Raw genomic sequence first — 20122 nt, 5'->3', positions numbered from 1 at the left:
ATGAAGTTTTTCTGGAATCAACCCTTGTCGCTATATTGGTGAAATCTATCTATCTATACTAAAATAACATATAGGCTACAATTTACAGAAGGTTTGTGTAGTTTTCGTCATAATATAACGATAAATATTAAGTAAGTTGGAAAAATTCTTGCTCCCTGAGAGCTATCTAGGTGTGCGCTGCCTATACTGTTGTAGTTACTTGAAGATAATATACCGTAAGATTGTTTATCTTAAATAGTTCCAAATAAAAGTCCGCGATAGCACATATGTACCTCTTATGTGGTAGCCGCTATATGCAAAATACTGAGCCGTAAATACAATTAAACTGGATACTTTTTTTACAATGCACATTTTAGAATATCTGTCAAATTCTTAAAAAAATTTATACAATTGTCATTCATCAGTTCGGACTTCCATTGTCTAATATAATATAAATTGATTTGAAAACCTTAAAAAAACAATTAAAAAATTAATAAGATTAACCGAAAATAACAATTTCATTGAACAAAAACTGAAATTACCTACAGAGAATTAACATACAAGCAACAACCAAACAAATAAAAATTGAAATATAAATGAAAGCTGAAAAATAAAAATTAAAAATTATTATTGACAAAAAAATGAAAAATAATTATGAAAGGATTTCAAACCAAACTATGTCACGACGTTTCGATTGTTAGTATCCACAATCGTCTTTGGGTGATAACTGGACTTATTCCTCCGAGATCTGACTATTTATAGGTCGCTCGAGTGCTTTCACCATCCCCTCTTCACTTTTTCCGCTTCATTGGTTTTTAGCGGGAGATGACCGTTTGGCGGGAATTGGTCGTTTTTCACTTGATTAGAGATTTCCATATGTTACGTATCTCTACGCTAGCTTGACTAAATGCGTTGTTGGACAATATATACGCGGCTTCTTTGAATTTTCTCCTGAACCAGTGTTCCTCTTTGTGGATGATTTTAGTTTGAGCCCACTTGATGTTATGTTGATGAGTCCAAACGTGCTCGGCTATTCCGGATTCGCTGGTTTCTCCACGCTGTGTATGTTTCTTATGCTCGGCAATGCGAACTTTCAATGGCCTCTTAGTTTCACCGATGTATGATTCTCCGCACTCGTAAGGTATCCGGTAAATACAATTCTTGGAATCGCCGTCCTTAGTGTTCTCAGATTTGAAGCAGATCCTGATGTTATACTTGGACCCAATCCTTCTTATCCTTTCCGACAATACTCTGATATAGGAAAGTACAATTACTGGTTGTAGCGGCTTTTCTTCCTTGTTGCTGTTTTCTAGCTAAAGCCTGTTCCACCATCACTTTGGAGTAACCATTTCATTGAAGGTCATTTTTGATGATGTCTAGTTCCTTTTCGAGACCTTCCTTTGTATTACAGAGCCCAAAAGCACGGTCTAGTAGAGTCTTGAGATGATTCCTCTCTTAGTCGATTGATGGTGGTTGGATTTCTGGTTCAGATACTGTTCTGTGTGAGTGGGTTTTCGATATACAGATGTTTTCCATTTAGTGTCGGTCCTCTTCACCAATACGTCTAATAAAGGCAATTCGTTGTGGACTTCCTTCTCCATTGTGAAAGTGATGGAAGGACTTACCTTGTTGATGTGCTTCTGGAAAGTGTCTAGTTCTGCATTCCCATGGTTCCATATAAAGAAGGTGTCGTCTATGTATCTCAACCAGACTCGGGGCTTCTTGTGGGCTTCTTCAATGGCCAGAGTTCCAAATCACTCTTCGGATAGCTTCTTCTGTATGATTTGAAGTGCTTCTTCGACCGGAACGTTGGTGTAGAGGCTTTCCACGTCGAAACTAATCAGTTGATCCTGCTCTTTGACTTCAATTTTCCCTAGTAGTTCAACGAAATGCCTTGAATTTTTCACAAAAGATGATGTTCTACCTTGCAGTGGTTTAATTATTGGTAGTGGCTGAATCTCTGGAGCTAATAATCAGACCGATCATTAGCTCCAGAGATTCAGCCACGTAGAAATTGTCCAGATTTTTACTGATATGAACATTATGAGGTGTTTCTCTACATGTTGATGATTTGTAATAGGCTCATTTACAATATTCAAGGAAAATATGTTTACCCGGTCTGTTTTATTGTGTCGCTATACTCCAATGAAATTGTTTTAGTCATGAACAAATATTTACGCACGAATCTAATTCTCTGTCAAAGTCGACTCTATACGTGAGGATCTTGTGAACAGTAAGAGATGAATGGTATTTCAAATAGTGGTTATTATTTTATTATTTTTGGGTAGGTACTATAAAACTCGACGGTAACTATTTTGGTTACGAAGATATACGCTTCTATTCTTGGCTGTATCTTTTTTGTTCGCAGAGATATTGAAATTATGTTCCAACTATGTCGCAGGAACTTTCGATCAGAATATGTTTAATGAGAGTTTCAAGATTTTATTGAACATCAAATAATTAATACTTTTTATTGAGGCCGTGATAATCGTAAAATTCAAGCAATATGTCACATAATGTACCACAGCTGTATGAACATAGTGGACACATTTAAAGGAAAACTCCTGTTTTCAAACTAGATTGAAGAAAACTTATGGCTGTGTCTGAGGGTGAAAATGACATATCGATATCTATCATCGTTTATGAGCCACAGCATGTTTTGAGAAAAATATGCATTTTCGAAAAGTTGCTGAAACATTTTTTCCTGTAAAAAATGTTTGTTTCTATGAAAATATTTCCAAAACACTTTTTTACATAGAATTCAATGGTGAAAAAAAATTGTTTTTTCAAATGAGATATCAATAATTATTGGTGGTAAACTATTTTTTATGAGACACCCTGTATGTTCCTGCATCTTTCAATAAAGCTTAAAATTACCCTTCCAAAAAATGTAGAACACTTGATGTTATGCTGGAGACATCTTTGAAATACAGAGCTTTTAGGTTTTTTCATTTCGACTCACACTTTGATCAAATAGGCTTTGGACGACGCGACGATGAAACAGATAGAAATTGTTTTATCAACTGTTAAGAAAGCTTTTTACAGCAGTAATCAAAACGCATAGTTTCAATAAAACTATGCATTTTGATTACTATATTTACTACTAATAAATGAAACTTGAAGGGTAATAATAATAATAATGATACAGAACAAACAATGACATATATTTCCTCAGAGAAGGTATTCGAAATGTCTATCAGATTCTCCTACACACAGGCAACACCTTTTCTGAACGTTTTTTTAACGAATTAAGTAGTTCAATAGGAGTGAGAGAATAAAAACTTTGCATCACTGCCGCTTGCGATTCGTATCTAGAATTGGTCAGCAATTTAAAAATATGGTCTTCCAACGTTCCCAAAGGTGTACGTCCATAGACGTTAGGTCCGGTGACCTGCCCGGCCAACAGTTGGGTTGGCTATCCAATTATTACCAAAATTTGCACCAAAAAAAATTGGTGACAATTGCATTGTTGTGAAGCGAAGCCCCGTCTTGTTGAAAATATATTTTTTTGAGCTACATTAATGGCAATTTATCGACAAGGGGTTCAATATTTTGCCTTAAAATTTCTAAATACCTCTGAGATGTGAGAGTGCCATTATAAATAAACGGGCCGATAATTCTATTCCTGAAAACACCCGCCCACAACTAAATCTTCCTTGACTTCCCTGCACCATATTAGAATGAGGATTTTGTTGTGCCCAAGTATAAGAATTGTAGCGGTTGATAATACTGGCACTGCTCATATAAGCTTCGTCTGTTCAAATACACTTTAACGAAAAATAACGCACTGGGTTACAACTTTCCTGGAAACACTGGCAAGAAGCCAGGCTGCTTTCAAAGTCTCCTGGTCTAAGTTGATGAACTCTTCTGGTCCTGTATGGCTTGAATTTTGTTTTTTCAAAATCCTCCCAACGTTAGTTCTTGGTAGGCCTGTTGATATTTTCAAATTTCGCGTTGGGATTATTTTCAAAAGCTCCTAAAACGACTATTTCTTCTAACTCCTTATCCCTATTTGATTCATAAAATTTTGGCCTTTTCAAATTGAACACCATCAATTGGATTGTGTTGCAATCTTGCGAAAATGTCTCTAAAAGATTGTCTTCTCTCTGGATACTTCTCGTGATACAAACTGCTTGCTTGCTTTCCCCGGTTTGTATAAAATAGACTATCGATCAATCAATCAATCAAACTATACTTTATTGTCCAAGAATAATTATTCTTATTGACAAAGTGAGTAGATAACAATGAAGTGGATATCCACTGTGTCCAATACATATGAGAGACAAAAAATATGAAAATATAAAATGTAAAGATGGATAATATATATATATATATATATATATATATATATATATATATATATATATATATATATATATATAAAATGTCCATATAAATAAACACAACCATGACAAATAGAATGATGACATTCACTCACATATATTCGAAACTAATTACAAAACAATATCTAGACATGAAGTTGATACCTATATCTTTATGCAAATATAAATGATTAAAAATGGTCATTGTAATATTCCTGCAGGTCATAATACGCCTTTGAAATGAGAAATACTTTTATCTCCTTCCTGTATTTTTTTTATTTCCGATTGCTTTAAAATGTTCAGGCAAATGATTGTACATTTTTTTGCTTTCGTATATTATTGAATTTTTAATTTGAGTCGACCTAGGTATTGGCAGGGAGATATGGCAGTTATTTCTGGTGTGCCTAGGATTTAATGGGTTATCATTCGATAAATGTCGGTTGTGAATCAAGCATACAATCTCCATAATGAAAAGGCATGTAAGCGTAAGAATTTGATGCTTAATGAATAGTGGCCTACAGTGTTCCCTTGCTTTGGCCTTGTACAAATAACGGATTGCTCTCTTTTGTAGAATGAACACAGAATTCCATAAGGTTTTCCTACAAAAACCCCAAAAGGGTAGTCCGTATCTAATATGGGATTCTATGAGTGAAAAATATGTGTTTCTGGCAATAGCTGTACCAAGCTCGTTTGTCACTACTCATATCCCATTTTTCATAATTTCATACTTCAATACGAAATTTGAAAATTGAACAAAAACTACTAATTGAAAAAAAATATTTTTTTACGCCATTGAATTTTATACGTAAAAAAGTGCTGTTGAAATGTTTTCATAGAAATAAGAAGTTTTCGACAGGAAAAAAGTTACAGCAACTTTTCGAAAATACACATTTTCGAAAAACATGCCGTTACTGAAAAACGATGATAGATATCGATATGAGGTTTTCACCATAAAGTTTGTCATAAAATTTAACCTTCAGACACAGCCATCAGTTTTCATGTACCTAGTTTGAAAACAGGGGTTTCCCTTTAGAAGTGTACAACTTCCACGTTTTGAGTATGCAACATGGAGTTTAAGTTTTTCCTAATTTTCTGGAAGTAGAAAGAGAGCTCATTGAAAATATTGGAGAGTTGGGATATCGGCACATTTCATTTTCAAATTGTTCCATTTAATCTAAGGAGAATGAAGTGTCAGAGAAGTTTTTGAGAATCAGCTGTAGTACAGAAATGAGTAGGTATGGCTTATATTCGAATGATAAATAGGGTCGTATTCAAAAAATAATAATTTACTCGATTATAATCAAACTAACGGAACTTTCTAGAATATCGAGACGAATTCAGTTTTTCAATTTCATAAGACTAGGGCCATATTCGAAATTTCAAAGTTGAAGGTGTCTCCCGAGTTGGGCGACAGTCTATGTAAAAATTCTGTAAACGTATTCTGGAACCACACTAAGAAGGCGTATGGCAAAGTACAACCATATCTCAATCATCTGGGCATCATTCAGTACTACTCTAAAATATTCAACTCTTCCACTTAAGGCAACTTTTAGAATTGCAATGTCCATGTATATACAATAAATGATAATAATAAAAATAATAATGAAAATAATATTATATCCAAAAAATTATTTTGGATGGCCGCAAAGTGAGGTTGATCAAGATAGCCGAGGCCCTAAAGATATCAAAGCAACGTGTTGGATATATTATACATGAATATTTAGGTATAAGAAAGCTCTGACGCACGAGCGTCATCCACTTTGTACAGAGCTGAGCAGCTCATAAATCTGAGCAGTGTTTGTAACTGTCCCACCATAAAAACCCCGTATTTATGCGTCGATATATGACAATGGATGAAACATGGCTCCATCGTTTCACACCAGAATCAAACGATCATCATTAAATGAAGTGTATCTGTTAAACCGACTCCAAAACGTGCAAAGACGCAATAGTCGGCTTGAAAAAAAAATCAGTATCAACTATCTTGAAAAGGGAACAACCATCAACATCCACTATTACATAGCTTTATTGGAGCGTTTAAAGGAAGAAATCGCGAAAAACCGGTCCGATTTGAAGAAAAAGGAAGTGCCGTTCCATCAAGACAATATATCGTATCACAAATCAATGACAACGGTGGCAAAATTGCATGAATTGGGCTTGATTTGCTTCCGCATCCACCGTATTCTCCAGATGTAGCTCCCAGCGATATTTTTCTGTTCTCAGATCTCGCTAGAAAAATGAACAGCGATTAAAAAGGTAATCGCCGAAACTGACGCCTGTTTTGAGGCTAAAGACAAGTCGTACTGTTGTAAATCAGTCCCTGAAAAAAATAACGCTGGCCGCCACTGGTAGTCATAAACCAATTGTAACGTGGCGAATAGCGCGCTCAGTACGACCAACATTTCTCGGATATTTTACCGACTTCAATGGAATTCCGACGAAGTTTCTACCGCCTTCGATTACGATATATAAACGCTAGCCACGAGCATATCGACACAGTCTAGTGGAAGTTACAGTGCGGTACACGAAGCGATCTAGTAGGGCGATAGACACTCGAATAATAGTTGAAGTTTTAGTTGGAGTGTTTGTTGTATTTAAAATGGAATAAAGTTTAGTTTGATTATTGTTTAGTTTAGTCAATTATTGATCTACCCACTGGGAAAAACGTAACGGTACTATAAAAATGGCATGGAAAAATTGTATAACCGCTATAAAGTAATAACAGCTCAACTGTTATTATAAGTATGTGTCGGCAGAATTAGCTCAGATTTGTGATCATTTGGCATGGTCACAACCATCAAATATATATCCAGTATGTTGAAAACCTATCATGTAGTGATTGACTTATTTCAATTGAGCGGTTTTGTATTTGCAATTGATGTTAAAAATTAAATTAACAATGGAGTATTTAGAAATGCCAGGTGTTAGTGTTTCTGGGCATTTTTCTCAAGTAATAAAATCCAACACCTTCGCCTTTTCTTGGCATCCAAAATCTCTTTCATTTTCAAGTCCTCGCTTTTACTCTTCAACTTCAAGCAATAGTGTCAAATCACGGAGTGGATAAAATCTAAATTTGATAGCAATGAAGAAAAAAAATTGTCATTTATCTTGTATTAGAAGAACCCGTTTATTTCAGTATTGTTTTTTTAAACAATTGAGTTGAATATATGCAACTGATTAGAAAGCAAAATCCAGAACGGAGCCGAAAAGCTGTACGCTAATAAAAAAAGAGTGAAGGCGATATTCTTCAAGTCCCAAAATTTATAAGTCACTTCCAAAGTTAAATACGTAATCTGTTGCTTCCTATAGTGATTATATCCGGATCGCAAAAAATTTATCTCGCATTTCATATTCATATTGTGAGTAGATTGAGATTCACTTTCCAGATGATGCATTTATGTTGATTTTGTTCGCATGTTCTCATACAGTGTATGTCACATTGTCACATCCCACTTACATTGGAGATTGTCGTAAAGAAGCAAGTTATAAACGAATGCATTGGTCTTTTTTAAATACTCATCAATATACGGGATACCCCCGTAAAAACATTACTTTGTTAGTTTTTTTCAAAATTGAATGAGGTATATTGCTTTCCATATTCGAATATCGTCAGAAAAGTGCATTTGAAAAATATAAGATTGTATGGGTACCGAGCATCTTCAAAAGGTTTACCAAAAAATGTCAAAAAGCTGTCCGTGTCTATTTTCCAAGAAAACTCAACTGATAATTCTGTTTCATTATAGATATACACCTCACGATTTGATCAAATCGTGAGGTGTAGTTTTTGAAATTACTATGGATCTTCATCAAGTAACGACCGAATCAATCAGAACATAATAGATATATTTTATGTATGAAGTTTTTCAACATCAAATAATAGTTTGATATAGAACTTTTTTCAATACGGGATAAATCTAAAGTAATTGTTTCCTAATTAAAATCATATGAAAATCAAAAAACAAATTTAGAACACAATTTTATAGATAATAATATAATTATTCTTCACGCAGAAGATTTTCAACGATCAAGATTTTTCATTACTGAAAAGTGATTTGACTGAAATACTGAGGGATTCAATGTTTGAAAACATCATTTTCATCATTTTTTGAAAGACACGCTACGTTATTCGATACATTTCACGTTGTAATACTATATACGATGTAAAATATTTTTATTTCCTCGTGAAGGTTTTGAAAAATTTTCAAAATTCATTTTTGTATTCAACAAAAATCTTCGCATTATCAAAATGTAGATTCCTGAATAAACTATCGTCACAAAAATTTCCCCGTTGCAACGAAATTACCCCAGAGAAATATTTCATAATGTAAGGAATAAACCTGCTAACCAACTTCATTATTATTCGAACACAGGCTTTAAGAGAAAAATCTGAGCTGGTATGCCGTGATCCAATAAAACCTGAAATACTGAACCTTTCGTCTGCTACTGCGGCAGACATCATCAGTGGTATATGAGTTGACTACAACGACGAAGACTCGAAGTCTCAGAAAGTCGTTACTGAGAGTTCGACGTATGGCCTTTCAAATTTTAAAATTTTCAGGGACCAAACTAATCTCAATCTAAACTACTCTGCGTTTTTAAATACCAATCCAAAACAAATTTTTTTCTGATGAATGAGGAGAATATTGAACGAAACATGTCTCAAAACTGTGTGTTAGGTCATGATTCACTAAGTCTCTGATTTTTTCATATTTCAAATGATTTCGAGTGACAAGTTCATTAAACGCAACATGTTTCGCTATATAATAATTTTGCGACATTTGTGTCGACTTTTTAATCTGTTGAAACGTGACTTATTTTTCAATGTAACAAAAGATGTTCATCAAGTTCTTTAAAAAAGGAAATTAGATATTGACATAGGAAAATTTAACACTTTGTAGATTTGTTGCAATGTCTTTTCTTCTCGTGTCTAATAATCTGATAGGTGAAATGACAATGACATTTATCTACGAAGTCGTAGATTTTGTGTTTTTTGTTGTCCAATACCCTAATTTTTCTCAAGAACGTTGTTTCTGCGTATAATTTGAATGAAAAACTTTCGAAACTTTTCATACTACGACCTTTAAAAGATGTAATGTGATCTTCAGAACAAATAGAGTTCCGAAAACATATGATGTAGTTTATACTGTATATCAAGTATCGACAAAGTCTTGTGAATATCTCAAGTTGTTCGTTTTCATATTAACAACGTAAGTATTCGCTACAACATTTTTTAAATGTTTACTGATTACCAACACTCAAATATAGAGGGTTTGATGGTTTCTACTATTTTGAACAATTTGAAATCAATAAGAAGTTCAACAGTCTTATAAATATGCCGTACATTGCGGTAACGTTTAAATGAATAATATTTTTTCTTTCATAATACTACAAATTTTAAAGATGCAATTAAAATTAATATGAATTTTGAACACCTCAAAAGGTAAAACCTTGGTTTATTTGCTGCGCGAAACACAATTATAAATTATTGCATGACATCAAATCGAAATCTACCTAGGTATGAGAATTAGGAGTTTACGTAAAACATGTTTTTATTGTTTATTACAGAACTAACAGAATTGTTTTGTGTGTTTGCTTGCATGTACGCTTTTGTGCACTTTAGATATGGATTCTTGGCAAAATACTGTTGAAAAATGGGTGGCGGCTATCGAAGAAAATGAAATATTGCCGAAAAGGGAGTCAGGTTTGTTTTTCTTGTGAACTGTTATTTCTATTAAAAGTGTTCTCTGCCAAAGCGCTTACTTCCTCTGTAAATTAATTCTCTTGCTTCGTTGCAATTTAGAGAATTTATCGCATGGGGTTAGTTGAAAAATAACAGCAAAGTTACTAATTTTTCCATCAAGTTAGTAATTGTAGGTATTAGGAACAATATGGTTTCCTTTTCTTACTACTTTTCATACAAAAAATTCGATTTGGGAGTATTAATACTTGAATTTTCAAATGGAATTGAAATACCATTACTGTCTTTTATTCTATGAAACTTGAAAAAGATAATTGTGAATCTGTTTTCATAGTATCTCCTTTTGTGAGAGAAGTTGAAATGTAGACTATTGTTTTTTTAATAAAAAAAACATTTCAAAATACAAAATGGGTATAATTTACTCAAAAACTGAATTGAACATACATAGGTACAGTGAATGAGTCATTTTCAAAAACCGTTTCAACATTAACTCAACCTATTTTTGTTCAGAAATATGTAATATTTCTGAAATTATTAAGAAATAAGTATAGTCGAAGTAACTGATATAGTAATTCTTAAAGCTATCGGCGAACTAAAAGGCCAAAAAAAACAATACAAAGAAATAATGCCGCTACGAATTAGTCCATCTGGACTGAAAAATTGGCGGTTCGTATTAGATGATTTTTACTAACCGAGTTTTATGATTGGCTGAAGAGTCATGATATTAAATGTCATGTTACGGTGACGAATAGAATGCGAGCCTTCATATTGTTAATGTACAGTTCAGGAACTGATCGCAATTTGATTGTTGAAATTCGATATTGGTGAAGTTATAATTACTTAAAATTTTTGTTATTTGTTTAAAATGTGGCGTCCTTAGACAAGTACCAATAGTAATAACGAGTGTGATAACAACGCAAACTTTTTCCTGTGTAGTGATTCCAATAGCGGTGGTGAACAATGCGAAAAAGAGATACCAGTGAATAAGATTCGAATACATTTGAATATTGAAACACAAAGAGTATGTTTCAATGTATATAAGAATCTACATATCAAGTTTGGTTTCGAAGGAAAAAACTACCTATTACAAGGAACATCAGATTTGATCGAAATTCCTTTCTCAACTGTACGTAAAATAGGCAAAAACAAACCTTATGAACGCAAGACGCAATGTGATGCGGGATTACCAAAACCCTTAGATGTTCATCTAATAAAATCATTAAAAAAAACAATATACGACTGTTAGAAATTTACTACATTCAATTTTCTCAGCAAAAAAACTATAGGTATAGTTCAAGTAAACGATATAGTGCAACCTACTTTCCAACAGCTACCGTTTAATAATATAGTTGGGGAACTAACTAATTTCGTTATTCAATAATAATTTCTGATTATATAAGAATCACAATAACTACGTATATAATATATGTATAATAATATATACAGTGTGGTCCACAAAGTGTGCAACAAATGGGAAACTTTTTTATTATCAATTTCTCAGAAAATTTTATTCTTGACAAAAGTTGGTGCCTGTTCCAAAACTATACCAAGTGTACCTGAAATGATTTTATGACAAACACCATACAGGATAGGCCAAAAAATACAATCAAAATCATATTCAACGGTCGCCATCCTATTAACAAAATATAAAGTTCGTTCAAGAGTAAAGTACCCTTATTTCAAAAAATATTGAAATATGTTGAAGGAAAAAGTTGCTTAGAATTGAAAGTTATGTTCAGATACGAAATCATGGCCTGCTACTCGAATTTTTTTTCTTTCTTTTGGAAAATTTTGAATTACCCCCGTATCATACATATTTTTACTATTTTGATTTAATATGTATTTGAAGTAGCCACAATCAAATCAGTTTGGAGTATTTTTATCAAATTTAAGTGTATTTGAAAAATTTACTTGGATTTGTATTTTTTTAAATGACCGTCAACTTCATGTTTGTTGCAACGATATTTAACAGAACTCCAGAATAAAACAAATACTCTTTTTAACGAGGCAAATACTTTACTAACTAAATGTTCCTATGAATAAACTGTCAATAAAAGTATAATTTTTTTTTTATTCTGACAACAATGCCTCAACTAGAACAGATATTAAAAAACAATCCAAAATCTATCGCGGATAGCCATGAACAAAAAACACATACGCCCTAAAACAATACTGTAGTTTGATAGTGTGGCTTCTTGAAACTTGCCTGTAAAACGTTTTCATATTTGTCCTTAATTAAAAATGCCTCGCCCAGTATTATTAACGTTAACTGAAAATGCAGAAATAGTTTTAATCTGTGGTGATGGTTATAAAACAATGCGCGAAGCTGCAAATATTTTCAACGAGCGGCATCCAGACAAACAAATTTGCTATTCAAGTGTAAGTAGAATTTTAAAGAATTTCAAACAAACCGGCTCACTAGAATATTAACATAATACGGAGCGTACGAAACCTGTATGCACAGAAGAAAAAGAGCTTGACGTACTTCAAGCAGTAGTAGAAAATCCTAGAAGGTCCACCCAAGAAATTAGTGATTATACCGGCATAAAAAACCTATGTGAAGCGTATTCTCAAGAAACATTGGTACCATGCTTACAAACCTATATTCATTTGTACATTTCAAGCAAGAGACTATGATTTGAGATATGATTTTTCCATGTGTATAGAAGAACAACGAGATTTTCATCGATGTATGTTTGGAGATGAATCTACTTTTACAACAAATGGGGTTCTATCATCACAAAATTGCAGATCGTGGTCAGATGTCAATCCAAATTTTATTTTTGACAACAAAAATCAATACTATCAGAAAACAAACGTTTGGTGTGGTATATTGAATGATAAATTACTAGGTCCGTTTTTTTTTCGCGAGAATTTGGATGGTGACAGGTACTTGAACTTTTTGGAAACTGAAATAAGAGAGTTTTTGGATGATATGGTATTAGAAGAACGGCAAAAGTTATGGTTCCAACATGACGGATGTCCTGCCCATTCTACTAGAAATGTTTCTCAGTGGCTGTATAGCCACACATTTCGTAATAAATGGTTAGGACGAAATATCGATCCTCGATGGCCTCCTCGTTCTCCAGACCTTACACCTCTAGATTATTTCTTATGGGAATACTTAAAACAAAAAGTCTACAGAGATCGCCCCTTCAATAATGTTGATGAGCTTGAAACTTCAATAGGAGTTCATTGCAGAAATATTTTCGCTAATGTGTTGCGGGCAGCTGGGCAGATGTCTTTGAAACAGCATCTGTCGATAATGCTTTTGATCAATTTTGTAATATTTCCTTTCACTACTTTGACGAATTTTTTTCATTGAAAAAATGCTGGAACAAAAGAGTTGAAAATTCTAGAAATTGGGTTAACACGGAAGTGAAATTGTCAAGTAATGAGTTGAAAAACCTGCATTTGTTACATAAAATCTATCCCTGTGCCTTTGACGATGTTTATAGAAAGGCTAAGAAAAAACACATTGAAATAATTAAATGTACTAAAAAAAACCATTATCAGCAAAAAATTATGAATGCTTCTGATCCTCATAAAGCGGCTTGGAATGTTATTAATGAAATTTCCAACAAAAAAAAGAAAAACGAAAATGTTCAAATAATGCATAATGGAATCATACAGGATAATCCTAAGATCGTTGCGAATTTATTTAATAATTTCCTTGTCAACTCACCAAGACAATTAGTAAGCGATTTACAATTCGATGAGAAGGTCGATTATCGCATTATGAATAAGAATAAAAATTCATTTTTTCTCAAACATCTCATACCGGGGGAATTCTCTATCTCTTAGGCAATAAACTTAAGAATAAATATTCATCTGGATATGACGAAGTGCCATTAATTCTACTCAAGAAATGCCTTCCTGCAATTATAGAACCATTCACATTTTTAGTGAACCTATCATTTCTCACTGGGTCATTTCCGAAGTCTCTTAAAATTGGAAGGGTAATTTCCATTCATAAAAAAAATGGGCAGATATAAATTAGAAAATTATAGACCAGTTAGCATCACATCGGGTTTTTCAAAATTTTTTGAACACGCATATCTTGATAGACTTTTGGATTTCTTGAATAGGTTCAAACTCTTGACAGATCATCAACACGGTTTTCGAGTTAATAGATCTACCTATACTGCAGTAATTTCTTTTTTCGATACGCTGTTTGAATATTTAGAGGCAGGCAAGTGTCCTGTTAGGATTTTTTTTGTGATCTCAGCAGGGCATTCGACTGTGTCAATCATAATGCTTTGTTGTCAAAGATACACTCATATGGCATTCGTGGTGTAGCACATTACTGGATTTCGTCATTTTTAGAAAATAGGCAACAATATGTTACAATTAATAACCACAGTACGAGTACTTATGATAAATGTAATTCAAGTTTGTTAAATATTTCAATGGGTGTTCCGCAAGGATCGGTATTAGGGCCTATATTGTTCCTTACAAATGATTTGGAATCACATATCAGGAATACTTCTTTAACAATGTATGCCGACGATACGTCTTTAATAGTATCTGACATGGATGAAAACTCACTTTTAGACAAATGTAAATATGCTTTGCAATCTGTTATGAACCGGTGCGGAGCTAATTCTCTCTATCTCAATGCTAACAAAACACAATTGGTTAGATTTCATAATCGACAAAAACATTGCGTGCCTATTCAATTTCAAATTAAGAACATGTCAATTCTGGAAAAAGAAGAGACAAATTTTTTGGGAACTACCATGGATGCATGGATGGTTATCTCTTTAGAAACCTAAAAGATATCTTGACAGATCAGCAACATTTGGCACTATACCATGCTTAAATAGCTTCCAGACTGAGACATGGCATATGCATGTGGGGTAACTCGACTTCGATTTCAAATATATTCGTTGCGCAGAAATTTATTTTGAGAATAATGGTCAAAGCCTCAAAAAGGGCCTCTTGCAGAAGTTTATTTAGACATCATGTTAACTCTTGTCAGCATGTATATATTCGAATTGTCAATTTTTGTCTTTGAAAACAAACAAATTTATCACCAATGAAATCATACATAGTAAGAATACTCTTCAAAAATATAACTTCCACATACAGTATTGTAAATATAAGGTTACTTCTAATTCACCTTATGTGATGGGCCCAAATATCTTTAATAAGTTACCATAAAATATTAAGGAGCTCAATAAAATTAATGAATTTACCCGAAATATGAAAAAGTATTTAATTGATGGTTGTTTTTATAACCTAGTTTTCTTTTGTATTGTATTTTATATTATGTGTTAATTTTAGAGTATTTTTATATTGAAACGGACCTTGCGTTTTCATGTGTTCTTCATTGCTGGACAAATCCTATACATACTTATATGTCAAACGGATAATCAATAAATAAATGAAAAATAAAATCTACATTAAACAAATTTTATGAGCGAACAATTAGATGCATCGAAAGAGAAGGTGGACATACAGAGACGCTTCGATAATTTTTATTGTTAGCACCTGTTAAGTTGTTAAGTTACCTACTGTATTTTTCTTTACTATCGCTGATTGGTTCTTTTTTGTTCATGGCTATCCGCGATAGATTTTGACAGTTTATTCATATGAATATTATACTTAGTAAAGTATTTGCCTCGTTAAAAAGAGTATTTGTTTTATTCTAGAGTTCTGTTAAATATGGTTGCAACAAACAGGATTTGACGGTCACCTAAAAAAATACAAATTCAAGTAAATTTCACAAATACACTTTAAATTGATAAAACATACCCCAAACTGATTTGATTGTGGCTACTTCAAATACATATTGAATATATATATATATATATATATATATATATATATATATATATATATACCAAGTGTATATATATATATATACCAAGTGTATATATATATATATATATATATATATATATATATATATAAAATCTAGAAAGGTTAATGCAGTCAACTTGGCAAGTTGACTTGGGTGGTTCCACTTATGTTTCGCTTGCGTTTACGCAGCTATTTTTATCAAGTACTTTTTTGGTTTTTCTCATTTTGTCTTCAATCGAGGACCGCCTGATTGAAAGCAATATGGGAATTATTAAAAAAAGTACTATCTATTTATTATATATATATATATATATATATATATATATATATAATTGCTTGACGTTTGTTTATTATTTTAAATCTAAATCCTACTTTTTTATCCAATTCTGAAGAGTTTTGTCACAGCAATTTCTTCCTTATGATTTCAATTGTAGGTATCTCATTGCTTTTATAACAGTCGTATACCTATTGTTTTTCTCAATGATTTTATTAGATGAACATCTAAAGATTTTAGTAATCCTATATCACATCGCGTTTTGCGTTCTTAAGGTTTGTTTTTGACTATTTTACGTAAAGTTGAGAACGGAATTTCGGTCAAATCTGATGTTGCTTGAACTAGTTTGTTTCACTCGAAACCAAACTTCAGATGTATATACATTTAAACATACTCTCTGTGTTTCAATATTCAAATGCATCCGAATCTAATTCACTGGTATCTCTTTTTCGCATTGTTCACCATCGCTATTGGAATCACTACACTGGGAAAAGTCTGCGTTGTTATCACACTCGTCATTACTATCAAGTATTTGTCTAAGTATGCCACATTTTAAACAGATTACAAAAATGTTAAGTAATTATAACTACACCAATATCGAATTTCAACACTCAAATCGCGATCAGTTCCTGAACTGAACATTGATGACACGACGGCGATAACCATCCCTGCATTCCCCGATTTCTATTCGTCACCGTAACATGACTTCAAATTTAATTTTATGGGTCTTCAGCCAATCATAAAATTCGGTTAGTGAAAATTATTCAATACGAACCGCCAATTCTACAGTCCACATGGACTAGTTCGCAGCCGGTTCATTTCCACCTATTGGTTTTTTGGCCTTTGAGACTGCCGTCAACTTTAAGTGTGCACAATATCGTTTACTTCAACTATACTGATGAAATAAGATGTTTGACATTTTTCAAAAATGATTCCATGGGTGGCTTAATCTTCGCAACGTTAATTTGGAGCACAAACTGTACAGTCTTCATTGGTAGAAAGCAATTTATATTTTTTAATTGTGTTAACCTTCCTGTGAATGCATGTTAACGTCTTTCATTTTGCTTTAGACGATTCTGTGGCATATTGTCGTCTCGAATCTAGTGATGTAGAAGACGGTAAGATCTACAAAAATACTCTTAGTTGGTAGAGTGTGTCTTTATTTTTGTATCTCAGTTGATATAGTTGGTAAATGGGGTTTTTAATTATTATTACTTTAGTGCTAGCGATAATATTGTTTTCCGTTTACCACCTTGGCAGTGTAGTGTAAAAAATACATATCAAATTTTGGTAAAATATTAAACTACTACCTTTTATTCTTTTGATAATTTGTATCCCAAATTTCCACATTTAGAATGGAAAACACTCTGCAATTAGTAATAGCAGGTAACTTATACTCATTCCTCATTTTTATATATTTTTTATATCAACCACTATTGTGGTGCCTGTAAACTTGCCTATTCAGAAATCCATTTCGAAGACAGATTGTTTTCCGGCATATTCGACACACAAAGAGCTTTTCTCTCTTCACAGATGAGAGTTCGGATGTCTAAAACTTGTTGAATTGTTTCAGCTGCTAAAAATACTATCCAGAACAGAATATCGGCTTTCAGAAGAAAAATGGACATATGATAGATAATTCCATTTCATCAACTACTAATAATATAAAGTAAGCTTATGTTTGCTTGAAAATGTCACTAACGAAAATCTCTGTAGTTTTCCAAAATAAATAAAAAATAAATTATTGATGATTAATATTACCATGCTCTTTGATTAGCTTTATCATCATTGATCTTGTTGTTGGAGATCCTCAAATAAATTAACTTTGAATGTAAGTATTTACACAATTTTTAATGGGGTTTCCTCCACTTTGAAAAAAAAAATACTTACCTTCACCTTCTCTTGGAAACATGTTTCTGATTATGTTCTGTAAACAGATATTTGGATTAGACGTTTTTATATTTTGCTAAAAAACAATCTGTCCAAGAATGGTTGTGCATGCCGAGCTACAGAAGCAATACTAACAATGCTTGTTTGCAATTTTTTTATTATAGAAATACGGATTGTGTGCCCTGATAAGCCGTACACCCAACTATCCACAAACTCACAAAGTTCAGGTATGCTGTTTCTCTGAAAAATTTTGAAAGTAAGTTTTATCTTGCTTACTCTTATGTACTATCTTTTTTCACCACTCGTTTTGTACATCTTTTTAACTCTGGATCTCTACTGGTGAAGTCTATAAGAAAAGAAAAAGAGAAAAATATTTGATCTTCGGATATTTTCTAAGTTTTCTCAGTACAGGATCAATTATTTTTCTGTTATGTTTTCTTCTATTTCCAACTGTGTACTATTAGACGACTACTACTCATCTAGAGCATTGTAATTGGGCTTTTATATGAAAAAGTTTTATAATATGAATCTGTATTCAAAGTTGTGCATGGTTTCTGGGAGTAACTACAGTATTTTCCACGTATAAACCAGTGGTACTTGGTGCTCTTTGTAGTTCTTCTAGATGTTTGATGGTCACTGGTGTATAAACTCCGTCCAAACTGAAATACTAATTATTATCTTTTCTCAGCTCGGCGGCAAGAGATCATTAAAATGACCGAACAACTGATAGAAGCTATAAATACTGGCGATTTTGAAGCATACACGTAAGTAATAAACTTATTCTGAAGTATTCCTCTAGCTCATTGTTTTTCATGATTTATATGGTGTTTTCAAATAAATGTGTATAATATCTCAACTCTTTTTCAATAGACAAAATTATTATACATAACAAGCTATACTGATGATTATAACATTTTTCTCACTGAAAAATACTTTAAATTTACACAATAACTTATCGGGGTGAACTAAAATGTTGGCCCATTTACTTCTGTATAAAGTTCTGCATTACAATTTTAAAATTTTTTCGATTGTGAAAGGTAAAACAATCAAAAAGAATTCGATAGCATATTATTTTCATTTCATGTTTTTCACTAACTAACGGTGTCTTTGAAGATTGAAAACGATATCTGCAAATTCATGGTCATTAATGGTATCGAGGAAAACGGGGTCTGTCGGTCAGCAAATTCTTCTCAGTAAACATTACTCTTGTTATCTTGTAGGAATGCTGAAATTCTTGCAGGTCGGGCCTTCCAGATGAGGAACTCTACCAAAATTATCATTTCCGATAAAAAAAATCCAACAACCCCCCATCGAGTCTAACAAATTGCATATTTCACATTAGATTGAAAATAAAACATGCAGATCGGCAGAAATTAGTACAGGTCGGGTCTCCCCAATATGAACTTTGACAATATTTATCATTTCCGACAGATAAATTTCCAACCCCCATCCACTGTGTATAGAAAAATTTTAGATTTATCACAAAATTGGATATGAACTTTACAGGTCGGTAGAAATTTTTGCAGGTCGGGCTTTCCAGAAAAAAATCTCGACCGGATTAATCATTTCCGACAAAAAAAATTCTAACCCTCACCCTCCGGGTATGAAAAAATTTCACATTTTTTATGCACGAAGGGTGGAGAGTGAAATTTTCTTTGTCGAAAATTAATAATCTGGTAGAGAATTTCATCTGCTAAGCTCAACCTGCAAAAGTCTGCAGACCTGCTAAGTTTCAATTTTGTGAGAAATGTGAACTTTTTTTACACACAAAGGGTGGGTGATAAATCTAGTGGAAATTCATATCTGGAAGAACCAACCTGCAAGAATTTCACTCGACCTGCAGAGTTTATTTTCAATTTTGCGAAAATGTTATTTTTTTATGACCGAAGAGTGGGGGTCAAAAAATGTTCTGTCGGAAATGATTAACCTGGTCGAAATTCATACCTATGAGATCTGACTTGCAAGAATTTCTGCCGACCTGCAACTTTATAAGTATTGTGATTTTTTTTCATACACGAAGGATGGGGGTTGGAAATTTTTCTGTCAGAAAGTATTGCTCTGGTCGAGATTCATAACTGGAAAACCCGACCTGTAAAATTGTCTGCCTTCCTAGAAGATTCACTAGAATAATGATAATAATAATTTATTTATTCA

At 32.9% G+C, this 20122-nt stretch overlaps 1 protein-coding gene across 11 annotated transcripts in view; it reads left to right on the top strand.

Annotated features, from left to right (window-relative positions):
• CaMKII (Calcium/calmodulin-dependent protein kinase II) overlaps positions 1-20122 on the top strand; it is a 330306-nt gene that overhangs the window by 298993 nt on the left and 11191 nt on the right. For 6 of the 11 annotated variants that reach the window (XM_074169786.1, XM_074169779.1, XM_074169772.1 and 3 more), the window contains 2 exons: positions 18133-18195; positions 18657-18732. In XM_074169786.1, coding sequence (XP_074025887.1) covers positions 18133-18195; positions 18657-18732 — 139 coding nt within the window. Of the gene's footprint in view, positions 1-17651; positions 17754-18132; positions 18196-18656; positions 18733-20122 lie in introns of those variants that run through there. The other 5 variants (XM_074169791.1, XM_074169830.1, XM_074169821.1 and 2 more) reach the window with 2 other exon arrangements.

Source organism: Leptinotarsa decemlineata, unplaced genomic scaffold (assembly GCF_025532065.1).
Source record: "Leptinotarsa decemlineata unplaced genomic scaffold, Ldec_3_MD MMD2_P_RNA_scaffold_11, whole genome shotgun sequence".
Lineage (NCBI taxonomy): Eukaryota > Metazoa > Arthropoda > Insecta > Coleoptera > Chrysomelidae > Leptinotarsa > Leptinotarsa decemlineata.
Note: the sequence above shows the minus strand (reverse complement) of the source record. Positions and strands in the feature narration are given on the sequence as shown.